Source organism: Myxine glutinosa, chromosome 1, assembly GCF_964187855.1.
Source record: "Myxine glutinosa chromosome 1, kmMyxGlut1.1, whole genome shotgun sequence".
NCBI classification, from domain to species: domain Eukaryota; kingdom Metazoa; phylum Chordata; class Myxini; order Myxiniformes; family Myxinidae; genus Myxine; species Myxine glutinosa.
Genome location: NC_136261.1, coordinates 304,972,149 through 304,994,587, shown reverse-complemented (window position 1 = coordinate 304,994,587; position 22,439 = coordinate 304,972,149). Strand labels below are relative to the sequence as shown.

The 22,439-nt window shown below is 42.0% G+C and overlaps 1 protein-coding gene across 9 annotated transcripts in view; it reads right to left on the bottom strand.

Moving 5' to 3' along the window:
- The window catches only part of KIF21A (kinesin family member 21A), a 255,299-nt gene that overhangs the window by 172,119 nt on the left and 60,741 nt on the right, over nt 1-22,439 (bottom strand). For all 9 annotated transcript variants that reach the window (XR_013621375.1, XR_013621377.1, XR_013621378.1 and 6 more), the window contains exons 2-4: nt 4,125-4,347; nt 867-1,049; nt 419-568 (exon numbers count right to left, since the gene is read on the bottom strand). Coding sequence is in view for 5 of the 9 variants with exons in the window: in XM_078768210.1 (XP_078624336.1) it covers nt 419-568; nt 867-1,049; nt 4,125-4,347 (556 nt within the window). In the remaining 4 variants the exon portion in view is untranslated. The remainder of the gene's footprint in view (nt 1-418; nt 569-866; nt 1,050-4,124; nt 4,348-22,439) is intronic.

Genomic DNA, 22,439 nt, shown 5'->3' with positions numbered 1-22,439 from the left:
CCTGATCACTTTCTGTGGAATGCCATATTTTTCCAGCACCATCCAAAGTCATTCTCTTCATACAGTCCTATGCCTTTTGAAGCTGACTGTATAAAGCACACAAAGATCCTTAGCCATTTTGTAGCTTTTCCCGATCAATTGTCGTAACGGCAAAATATTATCATTTCAGCTGAATGGACAGTGATAATACCAGGGGCCAGAGTTTCAGAGTAAAGAAGAAGAGAGTTAGGGTAGCAAGGCAAGGGTCTTTCACTGAGAGATTAGTAAATGCATGGAATCGTCACCCAGTTAAGGTAGTGACCGCAGACACAGCTAGCAGATAGTTTTGAAATTGAGTTAGATAGAGTATCTAGAAGGTGAATGCAATAAACAGGTAATTTTATACTGGATTCACATGTGCACATGTACACACGCGCACCTCATCCTGGTTTACAACTGAGCGGCTCATGATGCCAAGTGGGTATATTACTCCAGATGCATCCTCATGTATCTTGATGTGTGATTTGTGGTTTCGTGCCTCGGCATCTGTTGCCGAGTCAAAAAGGTCCAGAATCTCCTCATTGTAAAGCTGTGGAGGTCGAGGAAGATGGAAGGCGATGGAAAAAAGAGCGCGAGATCAAAAGCATAGTGAGATTAGGCTTCAACAATCGAAATTGGCTTTGTTTGATTGTGGTGGTAGAGACATCAATGACTGCCCTGCTATTGCATATCCACAATTCTATTGACATAAGTGGCAGGAGTAAAATGAATAATACTCATTGTGAGCAATATTAGGAGCCAATGATGAAGGTTTGAGATGAAAATCTAGTCATGATGATAAATTATTTAAAAATTGATGTCGCTGTGAACCTAAATAAAATCCATACCTCCAGGAACTGGGCTTTGATGCTGAACTCAGGTGGCGAGTGACCTGCACTGATGGCATCCTGCTTCCGCCTCTCAATGCCAGCAAAAAGATGGTGCATTGCACGTGGTACAATGCCGTGCTCCTCATCTGTTATGTTCACGTCAAATCCAGTACCCATTGTGTACGTTTTCCCTGAACCAGTCTATGGGAATAAATAATCACAACGCAACAAAATAACCATTTAAAAATAATATATAACAAGTACAGATACATTCAAAGTACACTGCCCCCATGCCAAATAAATAAATAAATAAATAAATAACATCCTCCAACGCGGCACTGCCGGGGCGCCTCTGGAGCCCGGAGATACCGCCGTGCAGCACATAGAGACGGTATTGGGAGGGAGAGGTGTACAATAATTGATTGATTAATTAAAAACAATAAATAATAATCGTAAAATAAATTCTTAATCAATTGGCTAATAGCATACTTCAACGAGCGGTGTTTCTTCCGAAGCTGTGACGTTTTGAAAATTAATTAAATAAGTCATTAATCGAAAAAAATTACTCAATTGACTAATCAATAAATAATGAATCGATTAATCGATTAATCAAAAATATCCTTTATAGCCACATCACTTGGTCACTCGTGTCCAAATATCAGCTTCCTAGCTCAAAAGGTGCCTGAGATATTGCCCAGATAAGAAAGAAAATAAATAAGTGATTAATAATGAAAATAAATAAATAATAATCGTAAAATAATTAAATTATTAATCAATTGGCTACTATAATACTGAAACCACCACCATTTCATTCGAATCTGTAACTTTAAAAAAATCAACTAAGGCGTTAATCAAATACACTACTCACAATAAGTTAGGGAAATTGGCAGGTTCTTCGGTGTGGTTGATTTTGTGTATTAATTATGTTGAAAAAAGTTGTTGGTCCTAATTCTATGGTTATTAATGAGTGTGAAAAAACACAGCATTCTTGATTTCAATGCCCTAACCCTAACCCCTATAAAAAAAAATAAACTCACTCCCACAATATCCCTAACTTATTGTGAGTAGTGTAATTAATCGCTGAATTGATTCATCAATAAATCAAAAATACCATTTACAGCCAAGTCGCTTGGTCACTGTTGTGTCCAAATATCAGCTTCCTCGCTCAAAAAGAGCCTTAGATATTGCCAAGATGAGAAAGGAAATAAATAAGTACTTATTTAATCGATAATAATTAAGAAATTTATCAATTAATTGATTAATGAAAAAAAAAATACCGTTTTTGCCAAAGCATGTGCTGACTATTATGCCAAAACTTTAGCTTCCTAGCTCAAAGGATAGTTGAGATATCGCCCGGACAAACAAACAAACAAACAACCGGAGTGAAAACTGAAAACTTTTCAGTGCGAGTCATCACCGGGCCCCCTTCGGTGCCTTGAGATGGCGCCTTGAGATGGCACAGGAAATGAGCGGTGTACAAAAATAATTGATTGTTCGTACAGGTGGTTAAATTATGGCTGCCACTTGTTTACAGAAGCAAAGTAATGTAGAAATAATTAAAAACGTTTCAGGAAATTTATCATCATAATATTGGTAACAAATATCAGTACCTGCCATAATCACATGATCTTTCCTTTAATGTATGAGTTTAAAAATCAAGTTGTTCACAAATGAGATGATAAAGATGGTGGAATAGTGAATAATGGTGAAATTTATGGTCAATCAGAACATCAAGCTTCTTGAAATTTACACAATAGGCTGCACAGAAATAATCCTGATTGCCTGTCAAGGACTTTGGTGCTAAATAGGCCTTTGGCGGCAAAAAGGTTTTTGAGGAATGCCATTACTTAGAATGGTGTCCTGCTCTGGCAAAACAAAGATCTTAAAGAAACACTGAAGGGAGAATAAACTTTCCACTCCGATAGAAGAGTGTGGTTAAAGATGGAGAATACTTTGACAAGTAATATAAAATATTGTTTTTGGTTGGTCGAGATGATGCAAAATGCTGCAATATTTTGTCCAAGTACTGCTAAACGAAAGGCTTTTGAAAGTGCCAAAAAGGTGATTTGTGTTCTACAGCTCAAGAATATAATTCAATTGAAATAAAATACACATTTTAAAAGTTGTAGAAAAAAAACAACTGGAACAGCACTCTTCGGCATCGCGATGTCGTCGATATGCCTCCGCCAACATTATTACAGCATTATACATACTTGTAGCAAGTTTGATTTAAATACCTTCAGCTGTTCTCAATTATCACATTTTTACCTGACATGACCTTTGACAACAAAATCTAATCATTTAATCTTTGCATCATAGTAATAATTATCAAGTTTGGTCAAAATCCCATCACTGGTACACAAGTTAGCGCAGTAACAGAAATTGACCTCACATGACCTCTGATCTTTGGCCTCTTGACACCATAATCTAACCAGTTCATCTTTGCATCATTATAGATACTTGAACAAGTTTGACTTGGATCCCTTAAAGTCTTAAACCGTTCTCAAATTATTGCGGTAACGAAAACCTTATACGGATGGACAGATGCACAGACGGACAACCTGAAAACATAATGCCTCCGACGATTTCGTCAGCGGAGGCATAATATTTTCAGAAGTTTACCGCCGGTGATGCAGCGTCTTTTACACCACCTTATTTAACACATTGCATTATTTCTTCATGCCTGGTAACACACATGTGTGTTAACATGGTAACATGTGTGCCTGTGTGCCTGGTAACATGCATGTGTTACACATGTGTTTCCTGTTTGTTAAAAACGATGCTGAAAACAACAAGTTTCCTGTTTGGAATGATTTCCAATTTGTGTGTCTGCCAGATATGCAGTCAGACGAAAAAGGTTATCTCACTCCTCCGCATATGCGCGATCAGAACAAATTCATTCAAAATACTGCTAAACTACAGGTTCGTTTTCCAATTCATGTTCCGATTCATGTTGAAAATATAACATTCAATTAAAATCGAGGTGTTCCTTTATCATAAACTGACATTTGCAGACAGATCGGCTGCCAGACAGAAAATGTACACCAATTGCTTAACTCCACTTTTTACTTCACGAGAGTGGGGTACAATAACAGTAATTACAGTGGTGGCCTCATGGTGATGACACAGGACTAGCATCCGAGTGGTTGAGAGTTTAAATCTAACGGAAGGCCACAACATTTGGTTTATAGATTTATCCAATCTGAGCTCGTCTGAAAACGAAATGATAACAAGTGCAAATAGCTCCCACTGCTCGGCACCGCCGCAAGCTCACACCTGACCATAGGCGAACACCGTGGCATTGTAGCCCTCTAAACACCCCTCGATGAGGGGCTTAACGCAGGCATCGTAGATTTCACTCTGTGTGGTGGTGATGTCAAACACGTGATCAAACGTGAATGCCTTGTCCTTGCCGAGTATGAGCTGTGGCTCCCCCTGAGTCACGTATGTGCAGATGTGGCATCCCTCGATCTTCTCTCGTGCCAACTGTGGTCGTATCCTGCCAACAAAATGAGGCCGGTAATTATTTTTATGCAACCGAACTAAACAACCTGATGTTTCATTTCTACTGCATAGGTTGATTGGGATGAATAAGTATTCCAAGCACAGTCATTCAGTGAAGAGACAAAAAAAGGGTTGGGTGTGAAATACACAAAATACATATCCCTACTTCCACAAGCAATTCAGGTTGCCTTTCTGCAAACTCATAGAAAATTCTTCTGTTCCATTTTCTGTCCAAGCCAAAAGCTTTAGCAACAATTGCCCATATGTACAGCCAATGTATATATCAAACCAAGTATCACAACAACCTAGTTGCCAAATGATTTGCTATGATCTCCTTGTGGAGGCTCACTATTCAAGGAGCAGCACAGTCCTGCTGTAACAACTATAGACCAAAACATTCAATCCATCTTACCATAATTCACCAAATGTCCACCCATCTGTCTGTCCATTCCCAGGTACCCCAAAAACGGCTGAACCGATCGCAACGATATTTTGGGTGGGTAATCCTGGGATCCCCTGGAATAAAATTGGCTATATTGTTTTTCCAATTTTCCAGTTTTTCCAAACACGATGGAATAATATTGACCGATATGAACAGTGATGTGGCTTTTATTGAAATTTAACAAATACTGTTGAGATTTTTATGAGAATTATGAACCTGCCACGAATGCGGATGTGGACAGATTACGGCAATGAGCGGGTTTGATAATATCCCAATAAAACCGTCATTTAAAACAGTATTTTGTTAAAGTATCAAATGATGATTGGAAATGAGTGAATACAATTACGATTTTGAATTCGTAATTGTATTCACTCAACCATACGGAACTTCACATCAGGATTTAAATATTTGTTTATGTCACGAATGTTGTTAAAGGTTAATTTTTTTATACAGTCATGTGAAAAAGTAAGTACACCCCATGTAAAGTTTTGACTTTTTCAACATATTTCAACATACAGCTATTTGATCTTCATTTCAGCAATATTGATAGATAAAGGTGATATAATACAACAAATATCATGAAACATTTACATTTTGTAGTCCATTGTATAATTTAAATAAACATAAATGCAAATTTCACATGTGGAAAAAGTAAGTACACCCCATTAAATGTTTTTTTTCATCTTTTTAGCATATGTGGACATATCAATATTTTATCTTCATTTAAACAGTATCTATAGATGAAGTTGATCTCATTGAACAAAAAACAATGAAAAATTGACTTTGCAATAATTTATTCAACAAAAAATTGTTGCACAGCATGCACAATTGCATGCACAGGTCGCTTCAAATCCCCCCACAACATCTCGATGGGATTTAGATCCGGGCCTTGACTTGGCCATTCCAGAACCCTCCATTTCTTTCTTTTCAGCCATTCCTTGGTGGATTTACTGGTATGTTTAGGGTCACTGTCATGTTGCAAGGTCAACCTTCGGTTGAGCTTCAACTTTTCCGACAGATGGCCTCACATTATCCTCAAGCACCCTCCGGTACAATGAAGAATTCATAGTGGATTATATGGTGGTGAGTTGCCCAGGCCCTGATGCAGAAAAGCTGCCCCAAACCATAATATTTCCACCACCATGCTTTACAGTTGGTATCAGGTTCTTGTGGTCAAATGCTGTCTTTGGTTTTCGCCAAACATGTCTTCTGGTACTGTGGCCAAATAGCTTTACCTTTGACTCATCTGTCCAGAGCACATTGTTCCAGAAGTGCTGGTCTTTGCCTAGGTGCTCATTGGCAAACTTTAGTCTTGCCCTGATGTTCTTTCTGGACAGCAAAGGTTTCCTCCTGGCACACCTCCCATGTAGATCAAATTTGTGCAGCCTCTTTCTAATGGTAGACTCGTGCACTTTGACATCAACAGTGGCAAGAGCTACCTGTCGGTCCCGTGATGACATTCTGGGGTTCTTAGAGACTTCTTTCAGCATCTTGCGATCTGCTCTCGGGCTGAACTTGCAGGGGCAGCCTGGCCTGAACAAGTTGGCAGTTGTTTGGAATCTTCTCCACTTGTAGATGATCTTCCGGACAGTCGAATGATTGATTTCAAATAGTTTGGAGATCTTTTTAAATCCCTTCCCAGACTTGTAGGCATCTATAATCTTCTTTCTGAAGGCCTCAGAGAGCTCTTTTGATCTCGGCATGGTGACGCCGCACACTTGAACAACAAAGAGCAAACCAAACTAAATGTCTGAGGCTTAAATAAGACAGGTTCCTCCAAGATTCTCTCTGATGATGTTCTCATCATTTGCACCTGAGCTGGTGCACCTGATTCTAATTTTAGGTGTTTGAAGTAGTGATAAATGTAGGGGTGTACTTACTTTTTCCACATGTGAAATTTGCATTTATGTTTATTTAAATTATACAATGGACTACAAAATGTAAACGTTTCATGATATTTGTTATATTATATCACCTTTATCTATCAATATTGTTGAAATGAAGATCAAATAGCTGTATGTTGAAATATGTTGAAAAAGTCAAACCTTTACATGGGGTGTGCTTACTTTTTCACGTGACTGTATTAATGCTATTTAATTTGTGATTGGAGTTATGCTGTTTGGAATGAAAAAAGAGATATCGACTTCAAGTGAAGACGAAATGCCATGATGGTTTCGACTTTCTAAACGTGAAATTCGCGGATCGCCATATGCAGATTCGCCATGGTCCCACGATCGATGTTTCTATACGTGAACGTACCCGTGAGAGGGCAGAGTGGGTGGTTGAAGCCTGAAAATATGGAGAGGGACAGAGGGAGAATATTTTTTCTTTCAATATTTTTTTGATTTTATAAACAATACCAGAAAGCATCTGAAAATGCAAAGCCTGTTTACGTCCATTTGCATTCAGACGTCTTCTTTCTTTTTCCATATGCTCAAAATAATGAAAACAGTTTAAAGAAATACAAAATGAAAATTGATGATTTTATGCAGTCTTGACCTTTGAGATTTATATCTAAAAGTAATTCGCTTCTATCTTTTGATTGGTGAACCAACTCTGTGACCCAATATGCAAATTCTTAAAATGTCAGGTCAATTGGACAAAAATTGACGATTTTATGCAACCTTGACCTTTTTGTCTAAAATCAACAATAGACTCCTACCTTTTGACTGGGGAACCGATTCAGTGACCCAATATGCAAATCTTTAAATGTCAGGTCAATCAGGTGAAAAATCGATGATTTTATGTGACGCTGAGGTCAATTTCAGGTTTATTAGATTTGACTGGGCCAATCAAGGACTTTCACGTTCTTGTGCTGAAGCCACTTCAGTGTTGCTTTGCCTGTATGATTGGGGTCATTGGCCTGTTGGAATGTAAATCCTCGCCGCAGTCTAAGGTCTTTTGTGCTTTGAAGCAGGTTCTCCTCAAATATTTACCTGATGTATTCCTTCTATCCTTGCAAGTCTCCAAGTCCCTGCCACTGAAAAGCATCCCCATAGCATGACGTTACCAACACCATGCTTCATGGTAAGGATGATGTTAGATGGGTGATGAGCTGTGGTCAGTTTCCACCAGATGTAGTGCTTTGCATTCAGGCCAAAGACTTCAATTTTTGTCTCATCAGACCACAGAATATTTTGCGTCATGCTCTTACAGGCTTTCATGTGCCTTTATGCAAACTACAGGCGTGCTGTCATGTGCCTTTTTCTCAGGAGTAGCTTATGTCTGGCCATTCTCCCATAAAGCCTAGATTTGTGAAGTGCTGCAGAGATTGTTGTCCTTCTGGCAGGTTCTCCCATCTCAGCCAAGGAACTCTGCAGTTCTGTCAGAGTGGTCATTGGGTTCTTGGTCACCTCCATGACCAAGGGCCTTCTTGCCCGGTTGCTCAATTTTGTCAGACGGCTAGCTCGAGGAAGAGTCTGGATTGGTCCATATTCTATCCATTTCCTAATGATGGAGCTCACTGTGCTCTTGGGAATTTTCAACACTCTAGAAATTGTATTATCTCCTCACCTAGATATATGCCTCCTCACAGTTCTATCTCAGAGTTATATGGTCAGTTCCTTGGAATTAATGGTTGAGTTTCTGCTTGGACATGCCCTGTCAACTGTGGGACCTTATATAGAAAGGTGTTTCTTTCTGAATCATTTCCAATCAATTGAATTGACCACAGGTACAATCCAGTCAAATTGCAGAGACATTTCAAGGATGATCAAAGGAAATTGGATGCACCTGTGCTCAATTTGGAGTGTCATAGTAAAGGGGTTGAATACTTGTTGATTCGAGAAATTTCAGCTTTTCATTTTTAATTATATTGCAGAAAAAAATGTCAAAATTTTTATTTATGGGTTATTATTTGTGGATCAGTGACAAAAAATATCTCAATTTAATCCATTTTAAATTCAGGCTGTAACACAACAAAATGTGAAAAAAGTCAAGGGGTGTGAATACTTTATGAAGGCACTGTAACATATTAGAAAGGATAAACATAGACAAGGAACTGAGGAGGAGGAGGATTTAGTGTGGATTGAAGTTAGGGACAGTTTGGATAATAAGGTGTTATAGAATGGATTAACTGGAATGGAGCCAGATTGGTACAGATAAAGGAGTAAACCGAGAATAGAAGTAAACCATCTGGACAAGCCAAAAGAGGAAGGATAAGGATATGACATGGAATATTAAAAAGATTAGCAAGGCCTATAAAAATATATAAGGGGAAAAGAATAGAATAATACATGTGTAGGCCCATCGAGTGTGGCACAGTAGAATTTTTTTCCCCTGTTATCTGCCTGCACTATCTGTTGCACCCGTTTCCTGTCATTACTTTGTTGTTGGACAAAGCATGACCAAAGATAAGTACATCACATAAGCAGAGAGCGAAGGGAACCCAATGAAAGACATTCGATTTTAAGCTTGGTTCAAACAGGCAGCATTGCAACGTCTGGTTATTTAACCGACATCACTAATTTATGCAGTCATGTTTCAGTGGTTGGGTTACAATTTAACCCTAAGGCACAACATGCTTTCTATTAATAGTGGATAATTACTAAAGGAAACAGGAAAACAAAATGTCTGGCTTCTTCCTGTAATGGAGATAGAGAAAAAAAAACATGGCACGTGTTGGTGCCTTTGGCACATGCTGCTCCCATTTAAACAGCTGTTCCATACATGGTACACAAAAGATGTCTCAGCTTTCAAGAACAGTGAATGCATGGATCTTCTTGGCATAACAAAGCAGTCCCAATGTAAAGACCTGGCCACCATTACTCATCGTCTCCATCTCCATTCAGCCCTCCCTACCGAATTATTTTGTTGACATTGGGAAACTTATCATTTATCCTCTGATGATAACCTAAAACGGTACGTTAATTGCACGACTGTGGTGCACGTGTATTTCCAACAACAGCATGGCACAGTGGGATTGTTTTCTGAAGGTTTTCCGATAAAACGTTGAGCTACTCAACGGCTCAGATGACGCTTCTCAAAGTTTAACCCACTCCACACCACCACTCTCGAAATGATCGTATGATTTAATTTTGCAACAGTGTTCAATTTGAAAGTTTGTCAAAAAAGGCTGTTACTGCACATAACGTTGTAATGACCATAGTCATAATCAGCTAGGTGAAGGTTTATAAGAGGCTTTTGTCTGAAAGGGTTCCCCAGGCCTTCACTTAGTAGTGCCACGGTTAATCCGAGAGTGTAAACCATGGCTTGTGTTGCACACAAAGCACCTGATTCGCAATGCCATACATGTACAGGACGCACCACAAAATAACGAAACATTAGCAAATGCGAATGAAAAGTTTTCGTATGCATAAAGCAATGTGTTCAAGTATGAACAGCACTCTTTGGCAATTCCTCCAATTAGTTGTCACCTTAGACCAGTGGTTCTCAACTCGTTTCAGTCCATGGACCACCAGGCCAATCAAAAAAAATTTGTGGACCACCTCCTTTTTGAGACATGATTAAAAGAAGAGTAGCCAACAAACATTTTGGTTTGAAATTTCTTTCTCACGCCATGTGACTTTGGACAATGCTCCTGTGGACCACCGAAAAAAGTCACCTATGGACCACCAGTTGAGAACCACTACCTTCGACGAATATTAGACAAATAAGACAATAGAGCACAATAAGATAATTTTTTCACTTTGTGAATGCCATGTAGGTTTTTGAAACCCCAAAGCCAAACACAACCTGTCCATTTCCACCCAAATCTCTGGACTTGAACCCAGTCAGGTGAAAAGCTCAACGTCAAAAGAAAGGTCTACCATGATCCTCCCATCAGTTAGCGCAGATGCGTTAGTGGATATGTTTCTGCTGTATAAACTGTCTCTGGTTACAGCTGAAAGGCTGCATGCAATGCACTCCAAAAGGCGAGTCTTGGCCCGTTCAAAACTGTCAAGAAATATCTTGTGTTCATCCTCACAGTTGCAAAACAGTTGTGGTTAGTTGAAGAGAGTAATAGGCTATAGTTGCCTGCTTCATAAGGAAGTGGTATGATGGGGAAATAGTTTCTAAAATGCACACTTGATCAATCGCTAATAAAAGGTATGATTATTATTAGGACAATAAGGACATCAAGAGTACTTTATAAGGTTGATGGCATCCAAAGAACAATGTGCATGTGGTAAGCAATTTTGATGGATTTGAGTATCACAAGCAGACAGCACAGTGAAGTTTTGTGAAGCAACTCAACAGTCGTGTGAAGTTTTGCCGATTACTAGTGCAGAGATGTTTGCAATTGAGTTTTGTCTCAGATTCACAAGCACCAAAGGATATGCCAAGTTTAATGATTAAGACGTGAGCAACATTTTGGACATCAGTGGGAAACATCTTGACAATGGTGCTCTGCTCTACTCGAGGTATATCATGATAATGCACATGACACAAAAATATGACAACAATGATTATATTATAGCTCAGTGATACTCAAATGGAGGGTCATGACCCCCAAGGGGGGCATGATTTGGTTCCAAGGGGGCCGCGTGCTGTCTGAGCTAAGTAGATACACAAGTCCTAGTGATGTACTGTTACGTGCTCCTCCCCAAACCCCGGTCACGTTGTACCTCCGAGCCCCGAGAGGAGTCACGGCAGAAAGATGAGTTATTCTGTGTGTCAAAGATCAATGGTGAAACCATACCAATTGTTACCAACAAACAAGTATTGTATTGTCACACAAGAATAACAATACAATAACAATATTAATCAAATGTACAACCAATATATCATTCCGATGATGGTACCATCAGTTTCATACAATATAACTCACTGTGCTCCAAGTGAGCGAAAATAACATTCCCAATGTCTCTGTCCCAGCTTCAAACCAAAGTCGATCCACGCTCCAGTGATCGTCAGAATGATGTTGCATCGAGACCAGAATCCCGCTCGGTTGACAGTCACACTGCCAAAGATAGGCAAAAGTGTCCTCAAGAGGGGGCTGGGAAATCACACCTTCGGGTATCGATGTTCAACGGCTCCCAATCGGCGAACCGCAAATTCACACTCAAAATCCACGTGACACACACACACCAGGTTAACGTCTGGATGCGGTGAAATGGTTGAAGCGAGGTGAAAAACCTGGAGCGATGCGAAATCAGGCGCGAGGCAAAATGGCCAACGGTCCGTTCTCGAGACGTAACGGCACTCCAATGATTCTCTTAGGAATCAACCGCAAAACCTGTCACGCAGGTTTATCTGTCACAGCGATAACAACTCTGTCGCAGGAATCCCTTTCCCAGCAAACTCCAAAGTTCGCTAGTGACCCCCGTTCGCCTGCGTTTGCTCCAGACCTCCAAGCAGCTCGGCTCCTTCTCCGACCTTACTTGCTCCGCCTCCTTTTTTTCTTCTTCTTCCTCTTCTTCGTCCGGTTCCCGATCCGGTTTCTTTTAAAACACTAACTTTTTTTACCTTTTGAAAACAGTAATCTCTATTTCACTTAAACGATAACAATAATAGTACATGGAACCAAAAATGTTTAGTGGATGAGAACCACAACAACGGAAGTGACGAATCCGTAACAGTACCCAACGACTTACCCTAAAGTGGAAATGTGCATGGAAATCGGTCAAATTGGGCAAAATGACGATTATAACAATATGCTCTTGATATGTAGGTTTCATATGCACAGTTAATAATTTCAATCAATGCAATGCAGTCTGTAAACATGAGCAATTGCAGTCAGGTATGATATTTGCGACAAACACACATATTTAGTCAATAATGCACTTGACACATGACAACATAAAAAAATGAAATAATGATATTCAAATTAAACATTTTTCTGAAAAAATTAAGATATTGTTACGTGTATGAGGGCAGGTAATGAAATACTGTAGTCGAGGTAGGATTGTCGAGAGTAGTGTGCTCCGAATGTCGCGAAGAAGAAACCTCATGTATCTAAGTCAGGACAGCATGTCCGTGTAAGCGTTATGCATCTCCATGCGAGGGGTGGAGCTATGCTGATTAGTTAGGGCCAATGGATAAATTCCCAGTGTGCAATTAACGTTGTGATTTTTCCCTTCATTCTTATAAAGCACACTCGGCCAGCCATGCGATCGGCACGTAATTGCAAATAACATCATCGCTGACGATACCCAGACGCGACTACAGCACCTAGCCGAATCATCTCGATGGGCGCCAAGTGTGGCCATGAGGCCACGCTCCGAAGAACGATTGGTCAAAGAATGATGAGGTGAGCGAATGGCGCTCAGTGATTGGAGCGCGGGTGACGTCAGAGAGAACGTTCGAGACAGTCGGAGTAAAAAGTGAAAATGAAAGCCCGCGTGGAATTTGCAGGAAAGCACCTAAAGGACTCTCAGACTGTGAGAAACAAGTTTCTGTGGTCTGATGAAATCAAGATTGAACTGATTGGCTTCCGTCTGGCCACTCTGCCATAAAGCCCAGATCGGTGGGGTGTTGCAGTGATGGTTGTCCTTCTGGAAGTTTCTCCCATCTCCAAACAGGATCTCTTGAGTTCAGCCAGAGTGACCATCGGGTTCTTGTCACCTCTCTTACCAAGGCCCTTCTCCCCCCGATTGCTCAGTTTGGCTGGGCGGCCAGCTCTAGGAAGAGTCCTGGTTGTTCCAAACTTCTTCCATTTAAGAATTATGGAGGCCACTGTGCTCTTGGGAACCTTCAAAGCAGCAGAATTTTTTTTGTAGGCTTCCCCAGATCTGTGCCTCGATACAATCTTATCTCTGAGTTCTGCAGGCAGTTCCTTCGACCTCATGGCTTGGTTTTTGCTCTGATATGCATTGTCAGCTGTGAGACCTTATATAGACAGGTGTGTGCCTTTCCAAATCATGTCCAATCAATTGAACTTACCACAGGTGGACTCAAATCAAGGTGTAGAAACATCTCAAAGATGATCAAGAGAAATGGGAGGCACCTGAGCTAAATTTCAGGTGTCATATCAAAGGGTATGAATACTTATGACAATGTGATATTTCAGTTTTTTCTTTTTAATAAATCTGCAAAACTTTCTAAAATCCTGTTTTCTCTTTGTCATTATGGGGTATTGAGTGTAGATTGATGAGGGAAAAAATGAATTTAAACGATTTCAGCATAAGGCTGCAACATAACAAAATGTGAAAAAAGTGAAGGGGTCTGAATACTTTCTGAATGCACTGTATATATACATACACACACACACACACACACACACACACACACACACACACACACACACACACACACACACACACACACACACACACACACACACACACATATATATATATATACTAGCAGAAGTACCCGGCATTGCCGGGCGGGGGAGGAGGGGAGGGGGAAGAGGAGGGGAGGGGGAGGGGGGAGGGGGAGGGGGGAAGGGGGAGGGGGGAGGGGGAGGGGGAGGGGGAGGGGGAAGAGGAGGGGAGGGGAACAGGGGGGAGGGGGGAAGGGGGAGGGGAAGGGGGGGAGGGGAAGGGGGGAGGGGAGGGTGTGGGGGTGCCTGGGGGAAGAAGGACCCCTCCCCCCATGCCCCCCCCCCCAAAGGGGGGGCATGGGGGGAGGGGTCCTTCTAACCTGTCTAACCAGGGTTCAACGCACACCACAGATATATATATGAAGTGATGTGAGTTGACAAAGTGGAAGACGCAGAAAACATGCTATGATATGATATTTCACTCAAGGTTCAGACATACATGGAGGCGGCCATCTTGGATTTTGACGTGGCGACCCAATTTTCAATAGCGTTCTTCCTTATGCCGAGATACACCCACACACCAGATTAGAAGTTTGTACTTCGCTTATTTTTCAAGATATTCCACTCACAAAGTTCAGACATACATGGCGGCGGCCATCTTGGATTTTGACGTGGCGACCAAATTTTCAATAGGGTTCTTCCTTATGCCTAGATACACCCACACACCAGATTAGAAGTTGGTACTTCGCTTATTTTTCAAGATATTCCACTCACAAGGTTCAGACATGCATGGCATCAGACATACATGGCGGCGGCCATCTTGGATTTTGACGTGGGTTGCACCTACACACCAAATTCGAATGCGGTCCTTCACTTACACACGCACGCACACACGTACGCACGCACGCCCGCACAGACGGGCGGACGGACGGACACACGGATGGAGGGGAAAACCATAGTCCCCCTTTCGCTCCGCGGTGCGACGGGGGACAATAACTGGCACACCATACTGCTTAATGAAGAATAGAAAGCCTGTCCAGTCAGCAGTATCATTTAATACAGACGCTACTCCAATCCACTTAAGGGGACATATATGGATGGTCATCTTTACTCTGGAGAAATGAAAGGTGATTTCCCTGAGTAAGAAGAAACCAGTAAGGCAACCATATCTCTTCCTGGGTGGCATGATATTATAAGAAGGTGGTGTGTTCAACATCTTTTGAGTTAGGTTCTGCAAGACACTCAACTTCCATTCTCATGTCAATTTCATCACAAGAAGCTAGAAAATGAATCAGCATCCATGCCTTTTTGTACAGGTGTAACAAAGTTGCGGAATCATAGGTTAATTGCGTATTTTTGCTTTTCTCAGGACAGAACCTATGAAAATGGATTACACGATGCAAGACAAATTTGAACCGGAAAGAACTGGATAGACTGGATATAACTTTTCAGGATAGAACCTCCTCACTCACTGCAATGCACACCACAGATTACAATTTGAGCATTTGCTCGAATAAAAGCCTTTGAGTCCAGAATTTTGTTCCACAAAAACAAAAACATTAAAAATGAATCAATGATTCTGGGAAAACATTTTTACACCCTGTATAGAGTTCATATTAGATGCACAATGGACTACACTCCACTCGCCTGGATGTCCGCTAGTGAGAATCATATCAGGAAGCTAAGACCACCTAAATAATCATGCTCTGAAAATCATCTGGATTGGCACATCGTCAGTCCGTCTGTCCGTACACACTTGCAACTTCTCTGAAACTTTTGATAGGATTGTAACCAAACTAGGCTAAAATGATATTTGGTGTGGTAAAACTCAAGCTTGTTCATGGCATCCTCCTCAGCCACATACCAGGAGGTCATCACAAGGTTTAAAGGCCCAAAATATACTTGACTTTCGATCTCGTTTGGCCAGCATTTTGGATTACAGTAAAACGTTTAACAATCGTCTTCTCTCAAACCACTTAACCAATCAATGTGAAACTTTAAATTTGTGATCGACTACCCAAGAGAATTATAATTGGTAAACAAAGACATCATCAGTCACGTGGTATGGCATCCATAAATCAATCATAAGAAAACCTTTAAAAATCCTCTTCTTTGAAACCGCTTAACCGATCGATGTGAAACTTAAATACGCGATTGCCTACCTATGGGAACGTTCAATTAAAAGAAGCTCATCCGAAACACAATATGGCCACCAGTGACATCATAATATAAAAAGTGGTCAATTATTGAAGAATATGACTTATAGACACCTTGGAATTGCACCTTATCAAATAGGGCTACTTCTTCCATAACAGCAATTGACATAATAATACCACAAGTGGACAATATCTTGAAAACCAAGGCTCAAAAAGATCAGGAAATTGCACTATAACTGTGAACACCATGCCAACACAACCTGACAAAATATATTCGAAATCCAGCTCTCATTTTTACCCTGATCCATCACTCTACTTTTTGGCAACCAGACAGGTGAGCTACAGGACGATTAGTTTTCTATTTTTCTGGAGGTAAAATGTCGATCACCCTTTGGCCTTTACTGCATATGTACTTTGCAAAAAGGCATTTTACTTAATGGAGGGGGCTGGCAGGATGACCTAGAGGTATGCACACTCAACTCTAAGTTGTCTAACCAGGGTTCAAATCCTGACCCAGCTATATATAAACTGTCCATCCAGTGTTTCACAAGCAGAGTGATTCATCAATGTGTGTGCCATCCCATACATACTCATGGATATTAAACTCATGAATGTTCATGGATGTTAAATGCACACTCGTGGACGTTAAACTGGGTGTCTGCCGGTATTAGTTGGTTGACCTTAATTATCCCACAGTGTCATTCGCGAAGAGTAGGTTAGCTATAGCTGGCACCAGGGCCAAATTCCAAATTCCTGCCCTAACCTACAGAGGGCATTGCATCTGCTGCACAGCCTTCAATCAATGATGCTACCTTGCAGCCTTGTGCTGCATATGAAAGAAGAAGAAGATGCTTCTCATCTTTTGGGTCTGAAATGTAAAAGATTGTGTCAGAATCAGTCAGTGTCAATGCAGATGGGACTCAACTAATGGTCATCATCATTCTTGACTGCTTTAATTTGAAAGCATTGTTGCATCTTGTAGTGGCAAGTCAGCAAGCAAGGTAATACTCAGGCTGCCTTTTCTGGTGTGGATTCCTAAGATAATGGCTACTCTTCGGTAGACCTGTTGAGACCCGTTACTGCAATACTTTGCCGTCAAAATAATACATTCCAAATCTCCACCCAGTTACACAGTTACAAAACGATTGAACAACATTTAATGGCATCTGGTTCCCTGACGAAGTACATTGGGAACTGTTTACAGTTACACAGCCTGACCACTTTGGATCCTTCCTAAAAATTAAATGTTACACCTGAGAAAAAAGGAATTTGTATTGTTAGGTATACAGTTGTTGATGTATTTGTTGTTGTATAGCCCTGGACAGTTCTCTTGAACAAGCCCGCAGCACAGAGACAGCCGATTGATCTCCCAGGAGCGACCCAGAGATCCCCCGCATCTAGGATGGGGGTAACCCCACCTTCACGAAGTCGGGGCCATGACAGAGTTAGAGAGAGACAATAGTGAATGGGCCAGTCCATGGGGACCGATCGGCATTCTGACCGTGACCACGCTGCCCTGACAAATCTGGGCAGCAGGGAATAATGTGGAAGATATGGCCCTTGACTTGCATTAGGGTGTACAACCACTGAGAGGAGGCGTCTCCGTTAGTTGTAGGTATACAGTTGTTTACTCTGAAGGCACATAGAGTAAATTGAGCGCAAAAAATTCCACTTCCCATAAACTGCAGGTTGGTATTGTATTTCAATTAGATTCGTCTTTCACATTTTAACCTCCAAAACCTCTGACTTTTAAAATGTCTTTTCAATGCCATTATAAGCTCTTGAAGTAACTTCATTTCAAAGCTTTAATTTTTCCTCGAAATGTAGGAGAAGAAACAGTTACATGATCTCCACAGATGTTACATTTCTAATTTCAACTTTTTACAGGGTCTCTGTAAAAATAAACTTTTCAAGACGCTATGTACAGCAAGGCACCAAGCAGGCTATATTCCTCTCTATAAGATCATTCAATCAGGTAAATTTCTCTGGTGGAGCTCAATATGAGCCATAGTTTATCAGTAACTGTAATAGTGCACACTGTTATCTGTATGCATACTGTGGCCTATAACAGTCTCTTTCATCCAATGTGGCCACAGTCCAAGGTCACCGAATAGTATTCCTGTATTTGTACCACTTGCAAAAGCAGCGTCACCTCATTGCCACAACAAGGTATAAACCAGCCTGCATTGACACAACCCCGATCACCTTCTGAGTAATCTGGTGTGTGCGAACGCAGAATAGGCTGAAAAGTAGGTTTGGAACGTTGCAAATGCGAGAAAACAAATCTGGAATAAATAAAAGATTGCGGCCCGTAACTACCAACTTCCATGTAAGGTTTTCCAAACACACGTGGTGTCATCAAAGTTTATCAACGTTGCTGTGGTGAGCGAAAACTGCAATGGGACAATAAATCCCGGTAATACAAGTCAGAGACAACTGACATGCATTACTGCTTCTCAGAGGAAAAAATGTTTCTGCAGTCATTAATGTAAACACAGCATTTACTGCTGCAATCACAAAACTAGAAAATGATACAATGTTGTTTGCCTCCCAATATCCATGGTTTGCATGTAAAAGGAAAAGAAAAGAAAAGACATTCACCAAAAGAAAACTTTACTCACAAAAATAGGAATAGCCAACAGAATATCAAATTTTGAATTTGCAATTTTTTTCCGTTTTGATCCCTGCAATCTCAAGTCCCGACCAGAAGGTCACCCCAGGGCATGAACTGGGGGTAAGATCCTTTTAAAAGTCCTTATGTACACTGAATGAATGAATGATCGTTTTAAGGCCATTTTCCCTGCTAGAGCGGGGGTTAGCCTTGCGGGCCCCATGACAATCATGGTTCCCTGTTTGAGGCAATGTTTTTATGGCCGGATGCCCTTCCTGACGCCAACCCTTGGTCACGCTCTTACGATGCGCAGGGACACGGTGTACCTATTCTAAATCGGGGTACACACCGTGATCATTCATCCCAGCAAGCTGGTACTCAATTTGCCGACCTCGGAAGGATGACAGGCTGAGTCAACCCCCCTGGCGTTAATTCAGCGATCGACCGGGATTCGAACCCAGGATCCTAGGATCCCAAGCCGGCACCCTAACCACGAAGCCAACACCAGGCTTATACACTACATGATCAAAAGTATGCGGACACCCCATGTAATTAGTGGATTCGGCTGTTTCAGCGACACCCATTACAACAACAACAACAACAACATGCATTTTAAGGCCATGTTCCCTGCTAGAGCGGGGGTTAGCCTTGCGGTCCCCATGACAATCTTCTCCATTTTGCCCTATTTTCTGCATCTCTCCTTGTTAACCCCCTTGCCCGCATTTCTTCTTCCACCATCTTTAGCCAAGTCTTTCTCGGTCTTCCCCGTCCTCTACTTCCTTCTACATTAACTTCCATCACTCTTCTCAACCAGTCACTTTCATCCTTCCTCAATACATGACCAAACCATCTCAACCTGTTCCTCTTCACAGCATCAATCACAGGCAATATTCCCATCATCTTTCGCAATTCATCATTTGTCTTCCTCTCTCTCAACGATACTCCGCACATCCATCGAACCATTCGCATTTCCACCCTTTCCAGCCTTCGTTGCTGCTCTACGTTCATTACCCATGTCTCGCTCCCATAAATCATAACACTTCTCACACATGCAGCATACACCTTTCCCTTCAGCTTCAGCGACACTCTCCTCCTCATCAGCACGCCACTCAGTTCCCGAAACTTCTTCCATGCACATCTCACTCGAGCAACCGTTGCCGAGTCTGATCCACCTTCTCCATTCAGCATGTCTCCAAGGTAGCAAAATGTTTTCACACCTTCCAGCTTCACGCCATCTCCAAGATCCAACTCAACATTTCCTCCATCTGCAGCTCCCTCTGTGCACACCTTACATTTGAATGTAGCTGCCACACTGGTTAATGACCCTCTCAGACCACTACATTTTTGATGAACCCACTCAGCACACATTGTACATTGAATGGAGTTCACTCCGACACCCTTCCTACACACAGCACACGGCCACTTCCCAGTTCTTTCCACCTCACCACATGCTTTACCACTTGCCATCACCTTTGTCTTTCCGATATTCACCTTCAGACCTTTTGTCTCCATACATTCCTTCCACTTGTTCATCTTTTCCTTCAGTCCATCCATACTTTCCGCAATCAACACCAGATCATCTGCATACAACAACTCCCACGGTAAACCCTCCTTTACGGTCTGAGCCAGCACCTCCATCACAGCTACAAATAGTAGTGGACTTAGTACCGACCCCTGATGCACTCCCACCTTCACCTCAAACTCACCACTGTTCCCGTCCTTCGTCCTTACAGCTGTGCGTGCTCTTTTGTACATTGCCATCACTACTCTGATCAACCATTCCTCCACTCCTAACTTCCTCAATGCCCATGTCAATACTTTGCATGGAACCCTATCAAATGCTTTCTCCAGATCAACAAACCCAAAAAACAACTTCTTCCTCTTATCCATGTACTTCTCCTGCAACTGCCTCACAATGAAAAGCGCATCTGTCGTTCCTCTTCCTGGCATAAATCCAAACTGCATTTCGTCGATCTTCACTTTCTTCCTTATCCTCCTCTCCAACACCCTTTGCAATACCTTCATTCCATGCTCCAATAACTTTATCGCTCGGTACGAGCCACACTCCAGAGGGTCACCTTTCCCCTTGTATAGAGGGACAAGGGTACTCAGTTCCCAATCCACTGGAATGCGGCCTTCTTTCACCACCAAATTACAGATCTCTGTCATTCTCTTCACACCCCAACTTCCTGCTGCCTTCAACATATCTCCCACAACTCCCGTCGGCCCTCCCGCTTTTCCACTCTTCATTGCTTTTATCGCTTCCTCAACTTCCTTCTCAGTTATCTTCTCTGCCGGTCCTAAAACTGGGTTACTCTCTATGTTGCCATCCCATTCATTCTCTGTATTCAACAGCATTTCCATATATCTTTTCCATCTTCCTTTAATTCCATCTGGGTCGACAACGATTTGTCCCACTTCATCCTTCAAGCAACTCACCCCCATCACATCACACCTCTCTTTCGCTATCTGCTTTGCAATCCTGAATACTGCTTTCTGACCCTCTTCCGAATCCAAGCGTTCTCCGAACATTTTCCTACATGCCTCCTGCGCCTTTGCTACCTCTTTCTTTGCAGCCTTCCTGGCTGCCTTATAACTTTCATGCTCTGCTGTTTCTGCTCCCGTACCCTTCGCCTTCTGCCACTCTTTGAACTTCTTCCTCTTCTTGTCAATCCTCTTTCCAACCTCAACATCCCACCACCATGTTTCCGAGTGCCTCGGTGGTCCTTTTGTCCATCCACATACCTCACCAACGGCTCCCAACAGACCATCTTTCATTGACATCCAACCACTTTCAAGCTCAACCACATCATCCTCAACCACATCATACCCATTGCTGACAGGTATATATATACAGTGAAACCTTGACTTACGAGTGCACCAACTTACGAGTTTTCCGAGATACGAGCCGTCGCTCGGGCGGTTTATTGCTTTGAGATGCGAGCCGAGATCTGAGTTACGAGCTTACGCCACCCGCCACCAGGTGGGTTCCGGTCACGTGGTTATCTTGCCATGCAAGCATCTCTGCCGTATATCGCTGCTGCTTTGTTTTCGCATTTTGGTTATTTTGGAGCTTACGCCACCCGCCACCAGGTGGGTTCCGGTCACGTGGTTATCTTGCCGTGCAAGCATCTCTGCCGTATATCGCTGCTGCTTTGTTTTCGCATTTTGGTTATTTTGGAGCTTACGCCACCCGCCACCAGGTGGGTTCCGGTCACGTGGTTAAACTGGTTATCTTGCTGTGCAAGCATCTCTGCCGTATATAGCTGCTGCTTTGTTTTCGCATTTTGGTTATTTTGGAAAATTCCTTAGTTTTAACCATGGGTCCTTAGTTTTAACCATGGATTATAACTTTTGCCGAACTGATAGAAGCCAAACGATACATCCCCCAGCAAATCTTCAACTGTGACGAGACAGGGCTCTTCTGGAAAAAGATGCCGAGGAGGACGTATATAACGGCAGAGGAGAAGAGCATGCCAGGCCACAACTTGTTCAGAGTGCCGGCGATAGCTCGCCTTCTCTTTGTGGAAAACACGGTGAGATCCTTAACATCCAACAACTAATGGGACGCAAACGGGGCGCCCAGTTTAGCGGTACACACATTGATGAATCACCCTGCCTGTGAAACACCGACATGACAGGTTATAGCTGGGTCGGGATTCAAACCCAGGCTGGACAGTTTAGAGTCAAGTGTGCGTACCTCCAGTCCAGGCCATCCTGCCAACTTGTATGC